Here is a 14,425-nt window from a genome sequence, read left to right as displayed (position 1 = left end):
CATGTTTCACTGCCATGTAGCATGGCTGTTCGTACGCATGCGTCATACACTCTGCCTTTTACTCTGAGTGAGAGTCCCTTTGTCGCCAGCAGGGGTAAGAGCTCTCTAAACTTTGCCCAGGCTATTCTTATTCTAGCAGCTACACTTTCAGCGCACCCACCCCCACTACTAACTTGGTCGCCCAGATAGCGGAAGCTATCGACTACCTCTAGTTTTTCACCCTGGAATGAGATAGAAGTTGTTTCCTGTTTGTTTACAGTGTTTATTGCACCTGAACATCTGCCACAAACAAAAACTAACTTGCTAGTTAACCTGCCTTTGATGTTGCTGCACCTCTTATGTGTCCATAGCTTGCACCGGGTACATCTTATAGAGTTACTACCTACTCCTTTTCTACATACTGAGCAGGGCCATCTACCTGAAGGGGTTTGTGTTTTATCTACCTTCCTACTTATTAGGATTTTGGTTTTAGCTAGGTTGACTCTAAGGCCCTTCAATTCTAGACCTTGCTTCCACACCTGAAACTTCTCCTCTAGTTCTGATAGTGACTCCGCAATTAGGGCAAGGTCATCAGCATAGAGGAGCTCCCAGGGGCAACCTGTCTTGAACTCCTCTGTGATTGCCTGGAGGACTATGATAAATAAGAGGGGGCTGAGGACGGAACCTTGGTGGACCCCTACCTCTACCCGGAATTCATTGCTGTACTCATTTCCAACCCTCACCTTACTGGCAGCATCTCTGTACATGGCTCGCACAGCTCTCACTAACCATTCTTCTATCCCAAGTTTCCTCATTGACCACCAGATAAGGGATCGGGGGACCCTGTCAAAGGCTTTCTCCATGTCAACGAAAGCCAGGTACAGAGGTTTATCCTTAGCTAGGTATTTCTCCTGCAACTGTCTCACTAGAAATAAGGCATCAGTAGTGCTTTTACCTGGCACGAACCCAAACTGCATCTCATCTAAATTGATTCGCTCCCTAATTAGTTGGGCTATGACCCTCTCTGTAACTTTCATAACCTGATCTAACAGCTTGATGCCTCTGTAATTATTTGTATCTAAAGCGTCACCTTTACCTTTGTAGCAGTTGACTATGATGCTGCTACACCAGTCATTGGGTATGACTCCTTCGTGTATCACCTGGTTCGTAATACGGGTGACTAGGCTATAGCCAACACTGCCAGATATTTTGAGCATCTCTGCAGTGATTCCTGATGGGCCGGGGGCTTTCCCGGTCTTCATACTCTTAATTGCTTTATCTACCCTGGTACTATCAACTCGGATAGCTGGTCCCTCTATTGGGTCGACATACGGCAGGCTCTCTTTCTCCCATTCATTCTCTTTATTAAGCAATCTATCGTAGTGGCATCTCCAGACCTCTTTCTTTGCATCCTCATTTAATGCAAGCGTACCATCATCCATGCGAACACATTTCTCTCCTACAACATCACTATTCTCTCTCCTACACTGTCTTGCAAAACGATCATGTAACAAATATTTTGTTTCATTTTATACAAGTGTTAGGTCATTTTGTTAAATGTTCACTTGCTATTGAGAGTATTTCTCAATTTCCTGGAACTTGTCATTTCTGGCTAATGGGAAATTTCCTCTCACTTGGGTTTTTACTGTTTTATACTTCTTAAGAATAAACCTCAACTCTTATTTTTCATGTTTAACCCTCTTATTTGAAGATTTAGAGTTTTGGTCTCTAGAAAGAAAGGATAGTGAGCATACAAGTTTATCCCATTAAAATAACAGGTGTATATAGTCCACTCTGTAAGGTGGTTGGTGTTAGGAAGGGCATCCAGCTGTAAAAACCCTGCAAAAACCGACAGTAAAGCCTGGTGCCGTCTTCTGCTTAGCCAGCCCCTGTCAAACCATCCAACCCATGCCAGCATGGAAAACGGATGTTAAATGATGATATGTATAGAAAATGATAACAGGTAATGGTTTATGTAAACAAAAACAAACAAACAAAAGAAAATAAAGATGGCTATGTGGTTAAGAAGCTCACTTTGAAGCAATGTGGTTTCAGGTTCAGTCTTACTGTGTGGGCACCTTGGACAAATGTTTTCTTTTATAGCCTTAGGCTAATTGATACCTTATTAGTCATCATCATCGTTTAACGTCCGCTTTCCATGCTAGCATGGGTTGGACTCAAAACGATGATGATGACTAACAAGGTAACAATCAGCCTAAGGCTATTGTGTAGGCACCTTGGACAAATGTTTTCTTTTATAGCCTTAGGCTGATTGATACTTTGTTAGTGAATTCAGTAAATGGAAACTGTGTGGAAGCCCATTGTTTGTCTATATTTGTGTGTGTGTTTTCTTGTGGCATATTCTCTCAGCAATAGAAACTTTGATGTATTTTGTTGATTCAATTCTTCTAGAATAATAGATATGATTGAGGTTGCATTTCCGTGACTGAGGTTTTCAGCTTCTATTCTAATTGGTTCCGTTGCTAATATAACAACATGAATAGCATTAAATTAATTGTCTTGGTCAAGAGGTTACTTTTATCATATATGACTTTTGCAATACAGTGTTTAAGATGTAAGAATTGTTCTAAGATTGTAAATAAACTGTTGCATTTGATTTATTGATGGCAATTCATGACCATGTTTCCCTCTAACATATTTCTGAAGTATTTCATCTTGGAGGCCTATGAAATGAACTGGCAACTGTTCTTGTATATTTAATGATATGGTCTTTTTCTTCAGTGAAGAGGTCTTCTGCAATAGGTACCATTCAGTTTGCAGCAAAATGACATGGTTATCAACCAGATTCATATCTGAAGAATGTACATTTCAATCATCCTTCTCTTCAAATGTATCTTTAAATTTGTCATTGCAAGTTTCATTAGTTAAATTACTTTTATTAGAATTTGATTTAGTTTTCTTCTAAAGAACATTACAAATAGACAAATGAAATTCAAATAGACAACAAAATTGATACTTGCTGTTGATATTCTTGCCAAATTTTTACCACATTGCTTGCGCCATCAGTAATGACTGCAACATTTTTTTTCAATTCAGGATTGATCACAGAAAGCTTTGCTTCTAAAAGTTGAAACATTTTCCAGCAAGTAAACTTTCATAAATTCTGATCATTCCTAAGTTTCAAAATTTACCATATGAGTGTATATTTACATGAATATACATTTACACAAAGATATATATTCATCTATAGAAATACTGAATTTTTTCAGAGTTCCTCTTTCATTTAGTTATTTTAATAATCAGAATTTTTTTTCAATTTATATTGATGTTGAATCATTTACATTAAATGAGATCCATTCTTTGGTAAAATCAAGCCTTTTATCTGTAATAGCTTTCTTAATAAAAGCATTTTTAAGTATTGCATTCATGGAAACTCTATCAATAGCAACTAATTTGGATATGTATTTCTTCTATAGTCTCAGTCTGCTTTACCACAAAGAATATTTTTTGTTGATTCTTTTTGAAAGCGGTTTGTCTATTGCAATTGTATTTGTTCCTGACAAAATGCCTTTGTGACCTATCTTTAAATAGTGTAAAAGATCACTTGGACCTCATGAACACTTTAACACAGTCTTGTAACTTGTAATTAATTTTTAAATGTTCAGAAATTCCCAGGAAATAGAATACAATCATAGGAAATACCCATTGAAATACCTATCATCAGTCACATTTCCTGGAAATTCAAAATCCGAGAATCCCGAAAAAGAAACTAATTTTTATTATTTTCTCATACATATTACTTAAACAATATGCCTTTCAGTTTTCTTTTTCCTGTGTCTTTGTTCTTTACTGTGTTTACAATGCTTCAGTCTATGATAATCAGTTGCTTCTTTTACTTGTTCCAGTCATTGGCCATGCTGAGGCACCGCCTTCTATAATTAATAACAGTGTCCCCATTATTTTATTGATGAGTACTTGAAAAGCAAAGTGAACTTGGGGGGTAGAATTTGAACTCAGACGATAAAGAGACAGAACCAAGTGAAACATGGCATTTTGTTTGATGCTCTTTTGATTCTGCCATCAATTTACCTTATAAACATTTTTATGCTGGCTTTGATCTCAAACCTCATATTACCAGTACAGAGTTTCAAAGCTCTAACTATTATGTCATAGTCTTGTACAGTGATCACTTAAATTTAGGGATAGTTCTTTGTGTGTGCATGTCATTTTCTTTTGATCCACTTCTGGTTAAACAACTTAATTATATATTACACCACTCTGCATATGATATAATTTCTCTTTGGATTTAAACCTATGTTTTAATTTTCCATAGAGTTAACCAATTTCAACAGTTTATTACCAATTGTTAGAACTCATTATTTCTCACTAGCCAAAATAGCTACTCCCTGGGCAGATTTATAGTCTGACTGCTGTAAAATGCTGTTGGGACTTTGGCCTTAAGTAAGATCATAAAGTTGAAGAATCTATTTAAAAGAAAACATAAGATAGCATCAATAAATCTTTACTGTTTCCAAATTCAAATTTGATTTTATCTGGAGGGAAAGGACTTAATTGATAAAAATTCTGTTCAAACCAACATGTTTGCTCTCAGTATTTCTGCTTCCATTGTTACACTTCTTATTTTGCATGTTGCTGGTTGTAAGATCTAAAGATGTTATAGGGTGGCCTGAATTTGTGTTGCAGGCTGGTGGGAAAAAAAGTAGCATAGAAACACTCTTCCAAATATTTGGTCTTTGTGGGTATAGCCTCTCAAGGAGCTGAGCCTGTAAGTTAGGATGCCATGCAGACATATGCACAGAAAATTGTATTTGTTAATATAGATTATTTAACCATCACTTTTAGACCAGACATCTGATGTGAGGATAACTTGACATCTTGATGTGTTACAATCTATTGCAATAACAACACATGCCATGGTTCTTTTCTTTCACCTCATGCCAATTTTGGAAGTCCTGCAAAAGGTCATGGATGATGCCCTTCCTACTCTGACTATGCTTATGCCATAAAAGAAAAAAAAAAATCAACACTAATTTTTTTTTTAACACAACATCAGATTTACTTAATTACTAGTTGACTAAACTAACAATTAAAGTTTGTTTGCAAATCATTCTCCAAGCAGTTGTACCTATCCAATTTTTGTTACTGATTTTCTGTTTAGTTTAAAATCTTTATTTTCCAAATGGTATGCCATGACACATTAGTGCCTTAGTCATTCCAACATCAATTTCTTTAATGTAGAATTTCAAGTTTTACTTTTGTTGTTTAGCCTCAGCTCAAATTGGGCAAAGGTATTCCTACTTTGGCCATCACATCTTGTTTTCAAGTATATTTTATCAAAGACTAAATAATCCAATATTTCTTTGCATTATATTTCTAAAATAGTAGAGGGCAACTTCAGAAAGATTTTGGCTGCTATTTCAAGCTGATTGTGTAGCTTTGTAGCCCCCATTTGTTCATTTTAAGTGTGTTTTTCGTGACTGTAAAACAATGATTGTAAGGGTCAACTCATTTTATTATCATTAATTCATATTTAGTGTTAATTTACAAATTTTTTATTTTTTAAAAGAACATGGAGGAGGATCTCCTTTTTAAAAGTCACTTAAATGTTCTGCAAACTATGATTATTCTCCCAGTGTGGTGAGTGTGAAAGAAGTTTAGAGACTTGCTGCCAAAGGTTCACAATCTTATGTTTTATTGTAATGCTTTAGAGCTCCAGTGTCATTGTTAAATTGTGAACAATTGCCATTACAGCATCACTTATAAAACTATATAAGCACTTCTTCAAGAGCCTATTTCTGGGTGTGGTGATTATTCATATCCACTGTCTATAAATGTAGTCACCAAATATCCTACAAATTACATCTGCCATCATGAAAACACAGGCACAATGGACAATGTAGTCATAAATATACAGAACAACTATCGAAATGCATCTCTTTTTAATAAGGTCAACTCAGTTAGGGCTGACTTGATCTTAACCCTTTACTATTCAAATTAGTGTCAATTGTAATGGTTATTTATTCACATTGTTTTGAATTAATCATGTATTGTAGCTTTTAGATTTTGTTGATGTGATTGTTTTTAGAACAACATTGTTGGGTAGGTGTGAGAGGTTAGATCTGGCTTGTGTGATCATAAAACAGATAAAAATATTTGGGCTGGATATGACTGCCTTAAATGCTAAATGCTTAAGCACCTACAACAATAATGATGGCTAGTTGGATTACTTCCTGAGCAATTGTCACTGGAATATGTAAGCTCTTGACAGTTGTCTGCATACTATATTGAACTGCTGGTTAGTGAACACAATTCATCCACTACACTGGTACAAGTGAAAATGTATCTGCAACTTATAATTTGAAACGTTTGATATTTCTGTCTACTGTGTGGTATGAAGGGGAATTCAAGTTTTAGCATATGCATTATTTTATTCTCCTCAACTGCTAGAGTTGATACTACATGGTCAGTATGTAAAGGTTATATCACAGATGGTCTTGGATTGAACACTCAGTAATTGGAGGACCAGTTAAGTATCAGACCATTCCATTTGATTGAAGTATAACATTTAAAGTAACAACTAGCTAAGGCAATAAACTGCTTTGAGCCTGGAATATGCTTCCATCAGCCACATTTGAAAGCTCTCCATCAGATTAAGTACCAGTATATCACCACACTGAATGAAAAATACATGGTCAAAATTATTTTTAAAATCATAATCTTGATATAGGAATTACTGCACTAGATACTGGACTAATCTTATGAGCCTCTAGCAGCTGAAACACTCTTAAATTTGCACTCTCCTGTCTTTAAAAATGAAATATCATGTTGAATTATACTATCCTAGATATACTAGTTGAATAAAATATGAGATGGCCAAGAGTGTGATGTTTTTGATCATAGGTTTTGCTCAGCCATGGCTGACATGTGGTTAAGCAGCCATGACTCAACAATATGGTATTGATGATATATGTAAGCTGCAGATGAAATCAAAATATCATCTCCAGGCTGAAAAACACCACACCCAGTGAAAATGATATTGTTATTGAGGTCATCAGAGTTTGTACTCTTTGTGTAGGGTTCCAATATGAAATTTCTAGTATTTGTGATAAATAATCTACTTTCCAGTTTTACTGTCACTTTTTTTAAAAATGGCTATCAGATACTCTGAAACAACTACCCTGGCACTAAACTGATGTTACTGTATCATCTTTGTCATCATTCTTCAACTGATTCTGATATGTTGAAGTTGTGCTCAGCCAAACCAAAGATTCCATTCTGGCTGAGAAACCATTAATGAAATCATGAAATTATGTGGTATTAAAGCAAACATAGTCTATCCCACAGTCATTGCTAAGTTGTGTTCTTTCATTAACAAACTTCAATTGCATAATAGACCAGGTGCTATTCAGCACTCTTTTTGAATGCTACAGAGTCCAGCCATGCTAAGATAGTTCAAATGACCTTCTTTCCATGAGCCAATTTGACATTGACCTTTAGCTCAGGTTGGATAAGCCTGATCTAAAGATGGGTCAGTGCAAATAAAACCAGTGTGTTGTGTCAGCTGGTTGACAAATGTGTCTTTAATTATGTCCATGTACTGGATGTGGAAGAGTGTTTATCTGGACTCTTCTCTGCTACCAACTAACCAATTAGCCAGTTACAGAAAAAGATTGAGTTGCATTAACTATGGTCATATTATCTTTGTGAGATTAATGTCCAAAATATATCCCCTCAAATAAATCAAATATCTTTTGAAGATATATGTAGGCATACCTATGTGGTAAGTAGCTTGTTTTCCAATCACATGGTTCTGAGTCCATTCTCACTGTGTGAAATCTTGGGCTAGTGATGTCTACTATAACCTTGAGTTGACCAAAACCTTGCGAGTGGATTTGATAGATGGAAACTGAAAGAAGCCCGTTGTGTGTGTGACTGTCTCCTTGTCTTGATATCGCGTAACTTCTGTAAAAGGATGTCACCATTATGCAAGCAGTGTCTTTCATTCCTAATCTTTCTTGAAAACACATCTGGTTATGAGGAAAGATTGCCATACTTGGAAACCAGTGAGAGTTAGTGATAGGAAAGGCATCCAGCTGTTGAAAAATTCACCTCAATAAAATTTTTGATATTCTGTGTAAATACCGAAAAGTGAATGTTAAAATGATGATGATAATATGCAGGTTTTAAGAACCACTAAGCTTAATTCTTCTGTGCAGCTATGAAACTTAGTCCTTATAAGATAGTTATATCTATAGTTTAATGGTGTTTGAAAAGAATTTTGCATTTTTGCTTCATTGATAGTCTGCTAGAGTGTAGTCTTAGTCGCTAAGCACATTATTCTGAGAAGCCACTGCCATGTCTTATAAAAAAAAAGAAAGGTTTTTTATTTCTGCTGTTTTGACCATATATGTTGGCATCATCTATATAATAAGTGATATGAGATGTATTTTCATGATCTGCAGGTATGACTTCTGATCATGAATAACTGCTTGAAACTGAGTTTTGTCTTCATTCTGTTGGCAATCTTAAAATTCATAATGACCTACCTCATGGCAGACAGTAATTGTTTCAATATTTGAAACATGGGTTCAGTTGGAGAAGCTAGCAAAGTGTGCAATGTGGTTGCAGATGCAGTTACAAATAAGTCCTTTATCAAACTATCACTTCTAGCCATCGAGTGGTCAGGTTTTGAGGAAACAAAACTTAACTTACAGCTTCTATTATATCTGTTGTCTTGTTGCGTGTTTTAATAATCCATTTACTGTATTTTGAACACTTATAAAATATGAATGCAACTTGTTTATCTATAAATGTTACATCTTTTATATCTCAAAACACTTGCTAAGTGTATAAATTTTGAATTAATACCTCTATTTTCTGTGCATGAACACTTTTTGTTTATGTTTTGCTTCATATGAAAATTAAGTTCCACTGCTTCACATTTTAATTGCTTTGAATTCCAGGTCATACCATTTAGTGAAACCACTAAATTGAAAATGTTGAACAAGTACGCGCGCGTGTGTGTGTGTGTGTGTGTGTGTGTGTGCTTACTTGCAAATAACAATGTAAATTCTTTGTTTCTCTCACCTCCACACACCATAAAACAATTGTACTTTTCTTTTTGTTGATTAAAACATTAATCTTTATGAAACATGAGATTTTATATTAATTTATTTTTCCTCTTTCTCATTCAGACTCACACAATATAAACAGAAACAAATGAAACAAAATAGGTTTTACCCCCAAATAAGATAAAAAGATGCAAAGCTGTTAGTGATCCCAGGTAGCAACGAAGGTTTTAGGATCTTAGTTGGTACTAACATGCTTAAGACAAAGCTTGAGGTATGTTGATTTGATTTCTTTTTTTTTTTAATTTGTTCCTTTAGCTCACTTTATTTGAAGCTTGATAACTGGTATTGTCTCTCTTTCTCTTTGTTCCAATGGCAATCTGAAAATCAAGTAATATTTTACATATACACACATATTCCATCATGCAATACTGGTCTCATATAAGAAGTAGCTTACCTGTTTAGCTATGAAATATTGCACTGCATGTTAAATCATGAAATCATTTGAACATGCATGCCATCTAAAGAGGGGTGTCTGTCCTACCCTGCCACACTCTCTTCCCACATCTTAAAGACAATGTAAACAGTTGTCAAAAATAACCTCCATCGTCTCGAGTTTGTTTCCCTGTTCAGTGACCACTAATACTGTTTTCATAGAGCAATATCTATCAAAGCCTTGCTCTCCTGTTATCAGTAGTTTCTCACCAGTGAGAACTTTTGATATCAGCAAAAGCTTTAACGGTCTGGTATGAGAACCTCCTAACTCACCAACCTATGACAGTCGCCTGTCTCTCATCTCTTGGATTGGAAACTTGCTGTCTAATCACATCATTATAGAATGTGCTGATGGAGGTCCTGTTCCTTCCTGCCCTCATTTCTGGTGTATCCTAAAGTCTCGTTCAGTCACCCACACTTTTCTTTCTTTACTTCACTTCTCACCACAGACATTCCAATGCAAATCATAACTCTTCCTCTTAACTTCCCAAACATGAGCAGCATGTGCATGCAATTTATTCACACTTGCTGAACTTGCACTGCTTCAATGAACAGATACCTGTTGTTCATTGAAGCATCTCCCAATGAAAGCATGGTTATCCAGTTTCTTTCAGCAGCACTTAGTCAATTAGTGTACATATCAAGGAAGCAGCACCATAAACCAAGGAACATGCGGTGGAAAGAAGCACATCAAGATATGAAGTCATCGTTAAATCTGGTTCAAATCTTTGTTGATTAGTATAGAATTTGAGTTTTAACAGTATGAGTCAACCCAGTATTCAGGTGGTAGTGTTAAACTGATTAATATATGTTAAAAAAAAAAAAATTTGAGAATAGAACTAGAGAAATGGATTTTAGTAGGGAACCAACCTTTAAATATTTGAAAGGAAGACGATAGGCAACTAGGAAGACGCTAAAAATGTTTTTGTTACCTGTGACATAATCAGTCCTAGAAATGGTGCTAATGAGAGCTAGTTATTAGATGTAAGTGGATAGAAAGTAGTTTATCTTGTTTTTATGTATGAAACAGACTATATTACATGTGTGTAATACTCATGAACAGAAAGAAGTTGAATATGGTTTGTTGAATATCCAGGGTTAACTTTTGAGTAAGTTTAAGAGCAAGTAATTTGAGAAAATACCTAGATATAAGTCTGAGCCAATATATGCAACCCCCACCACCTCATGTTTATATTGGTTTGGAGGTAACAAAAACTTGTAAATTAGAATACAAATACTCTACAGTATTTATATCCAACTGAATTATCTCACCCCCTCTCCCTCTCACACACACAAAAGAGTGGGGTGATGTGCTTTTGCACAAAAAGATATGTATAAGAATATTGTGCTTATTCAAATACTGTGTATGTATATTAACAAAGTACCATTATTTTTGACAAGTTTTGAGAATGGAATAAACACAAAATGCACTTGCAAAGAAGTGTTTAGAACATTGCACTTATGGTTATATCTATTCGTGCATTCATGATGTTGCATAATACATTACATCATGCTAAGCCACAATGCCTGTTTTCATTTACACAGATATCTATTCTGTAAAATGGTTAGTGATATAAAGAGCACCCAGCTGCAAAAACAATGTCAAAATTATAACTAACAAAGTAAAAATGACCAGTTTTCTCAGTTATGTGTACTATATCAGACAACAAAGTACAACAATGAAATTCTGTGAGACCAGTGCAGTTCATAGCAAATTAGATGTAAAATACTGATGATACATAAGCAAAATTAAATAAATATATTACATAAATATATTTGTCAAAAAAAAAAAAATTACGAACATATAGAGATTGGTAGAGAAAGAATGTAATGACGTTGATTATATAAAGTTTATTCGAATTTAAATTGAGATACACCACATATACAAGTGTCTGGGTACAGACACCATTTGGTTGAAGAAATTAGATTAGAATAGTAAAATGTACCAATTTGATGAATGAAAGAGTTTGTTTTTTTTTTTGTCAGTTTGGGAATGAAATTTAAAAAGCAATGGCAACAGTTATAACTTGCAACATTAATGACACTGCAATAATTCTTATTCCATAGAAATGTTACAAGGTTGGGAAAATAAGCTTAAAATATCAATGGTATTAATGGCTATTTTTTTCTTGTCTTCCTGAGGTAATTTTAGTTGGCAACTCGTATTTTGCTGTTCTATTTTTAAGAATTTTGCTAAAACCTAACTTAAAACAAACAAACAAACCATTAATTCTTTGAAATTTGCAAATAAATACCAATAATAAATCGGTTGAAAACTACCATATCTGACATATTCTATTTAGAAATTACCACCACCAGCTGTTTGGTTAACTAGTTCTATTCTAGGGTTTGGGTTGGTGACAGCAATTGAACAACAGCAATAAAAATTACATCACAACAATAACAGTGTATTTCAGTTGCTTTGCTGGATCTACAATCTAGTCTGTAGTAGTTTTTCTTTTGTTTAAAATAAATACAATCCAGAACCTAGTTCTAATATTATATTTTGTTATTACATAAGATTAATAACAGCCATGGGACCAAGTGACCCCTAAGTAAATCAATAGTGTTGAATTTCATTCCATACAAAGTTCCATTTAACTTTATTCTTTTATCAAATCAGTTTAGTCAGCTGGATCACCCTAAAAGTCTGATCTTAATGATCAATCATATTTATTGACCAAGCAAATAAATAAAATCTCTCTGAACAACAACAATAATAATAGTAGTAGTAGTAGTAGTAATAATAATAATAATAATAATAATAATAATAATAATAATATATGCAGTACCAGGCAGTGGCTCTCATGGCTTCTGATCTTAACTAATTGGAAGTGTTATGATGTACATTGTTTTGTTTTGGTATAAAAGATGGGCTACAGCAAATATTCTGCTCAATACCACAGATTTGCTTGTCAGTTGTTTGACCTTAACCAGTTGAGCATGTCCCTTAGTGGCTGACGATATGTGTATCTCTGATCATGAGCAGAAGTAGTGGGGGAGCATCATAGCCATGTATTGAGAGGAATTCTCTGGGGTTTCGATAATTCACTTTTGGAAACATGGGTGTTTTGTTCAACATCCTTAAACAACCCTTATTCAGGGACCTTTTGAGCGGGATGGGCTACTCGACCTGAAGAAAATTCTAACTGGGCCACATCTGCAAGGTCATGCATTGTTATCTTGATATGAGATCACCATGTCATGCACATATGGTTGTGATGCATGTGCCTGGTGTACCCTTATCAGACGGGCAGTCATGATGGGTATACTAGGCTTCGTATATTTTACCTCAGTGTCACTTTGATGGCATACACTGCTCTTTCACTCAATAATAATAATAATAGTTATAGTAATAATAATAGCAATAGTAATAATAATAGTAATTGTAGCAATAATAGTAGTAATTGTAGTAGTAATAGTAGTAGTAGTAGTAATGATGATGATACAGATTAATTGTGATGGCTGTGTAGTTACAATACTTGACTTTCAGCTTGATAAATCAGAGTTGCAGTGAATTTTATTTGCAAAACAGTGGCTGAATATAGATTGAAATTAAATAAATCCATCTATAATTCTTATGCTAATACCACAGAAAACATTAACAGTTATGGAAGCCGGTGAAATGTTTTCTTTTGAATGATGCTAACACCATTGAATTCTTGAACTTATATTGAATTTTTACATTTGAATAGAAGAGGAAGGACAATTTGGTAAAAATTTATTGGATTTTTCTGTCTATTTAATGCTCCCTTTTTGATAGAAGGAATGAATTTAGATGAAAAATCTTATTGTTTTTGAAGTTTCACTTCACTTGGAATTGTCAGAAAGCAATGACTACACATTGTTGATACCGTTTCAAGACACATCTGATGTTGGGTGAAGACTTTAGTTACAAAGTATTTTGAAATTATATATGTGTATGTATATCATCATCATCATTTAATATCTGTTTTCCATGCTGGCATGGGTTGGACTGTTTGACAGAAGTTGGCCAGGCTCCAATTGTGACTGGATGCCCTTCCTAATACCAACCACTTTACAGAGTGTACTGGGTGCATTTTATGTGGTACTGGCATTGGTACTTTTTACATGGCACTAGTATTGGTGCTTTATATGTGGCACTGGCACAAGTTCTTTTTCATGTGGGACTGACAAATTACTTTTTATGTGGCACTGGCACAGGTGTTTTTCCATGTGGCACCAGCATGGGTGCTTTTCTACATGGCACCAACACAACAGCACCAAAAGCCTATGTGAGAATTTCTCCCATGGTGTCTACTGCAGTAAAGGTTTTTCTCTAATAGAACACCCAAGTGGGAATAAATATTACATCTCAGTATTGATACTGACTCTGTTGTTAGTATATATTTTTTTAACAAGCTCACTGGCTAATCGTGATATCAGCACCTGTTTTGGCACTGATTTGCTATATATTGATGGTGGGCAGGTGAGTCACTGCTATCTCTAGCAGTCGAGCATCCATCACTGATGAGATCAAGGAAGGTTCAAATCACGTGATCTGGTGTTCTCTGTGCTGGAGTTGGCGGGGATTTACCTCCCCACTAGCAATATAAACAAGCATCCATTTTGTACCAAAAGCTTATGTGAGAGTTTCTCTCATGGTATCTACCACAGTAAAGTTTGTTCTAATAGAACATCATGTTTAAGTGGGAATAAATATTACCTCGGTATTAATACTGCCTCCATCACTGATATATACATCTAGTATGCACACATACCTCTGTCTTTTTGTATTGACTCTGCTTAAAAAAAAAAAAATCCAGAATTTGTGTGTCCCACAACTTGGTAATTCAACAAGTGAATGTAGTGAAAACAGTACCAGACTCGAAAATATACACTGGGTGGAGTTGATATGTTCAACTAAATCCTTGAATATG

General features: G+C 34.9%; 1 protein-coding gene across 12 annotated transcripts in view; it reads left to right on the top strand.

Moving 5' to 3' along the window:
• The window catches only part of LOC106870506 (ras-specific guanine nucleotide-releasing factor RalGPS1), a 203,746-nt gene that overhangs the window by 55,046 nt on the left and 134,275 nt on the right, over positions 1 to 14,425 (top strand). For 8 of the 12 annotated variants that reach the window (XM_089360571.1, XM_089360538.1, XM_089360527.1 and 5 more), the window contains exon 2: positions 9,156 to 9,303. The exons of the other annotated variants lie outside the window; for them this stretch is intronic. In XM_089360571.1, the coding sequence (XP_089216697.1) occupies positions 9,283 to 9,303 (21 nt within the window). In that variant the 5' untranslated portion in view covers positions 9,156 to 9,282. The remainder of the gene's footprint in view (positions 1 to 9,155; positions 9,304 to 14,425) is intronic. 12 annotated transcript variants of the gene reach the window in all.

This window comes from Octopus bimaculoides, chromosome 1 (assembly GCF_046866305.1).
Source record: "Octopus bimaculoides isolate indiv1 chromosome 1, ASM4686630v1, whole genome shotgun sequence".
Taxonomy (NCBI): Eukaryota; Metazoa; Mollusca; class Cephalopoda; order Octopoda; family Octopodidae; genus Octopus; species Octopus bimaculoides.
The sequence above is the reverse complement of the archived record's forward strand: the minus strand, read 5'-3'. Positions and strand labels throughout refer to the sequence as shown.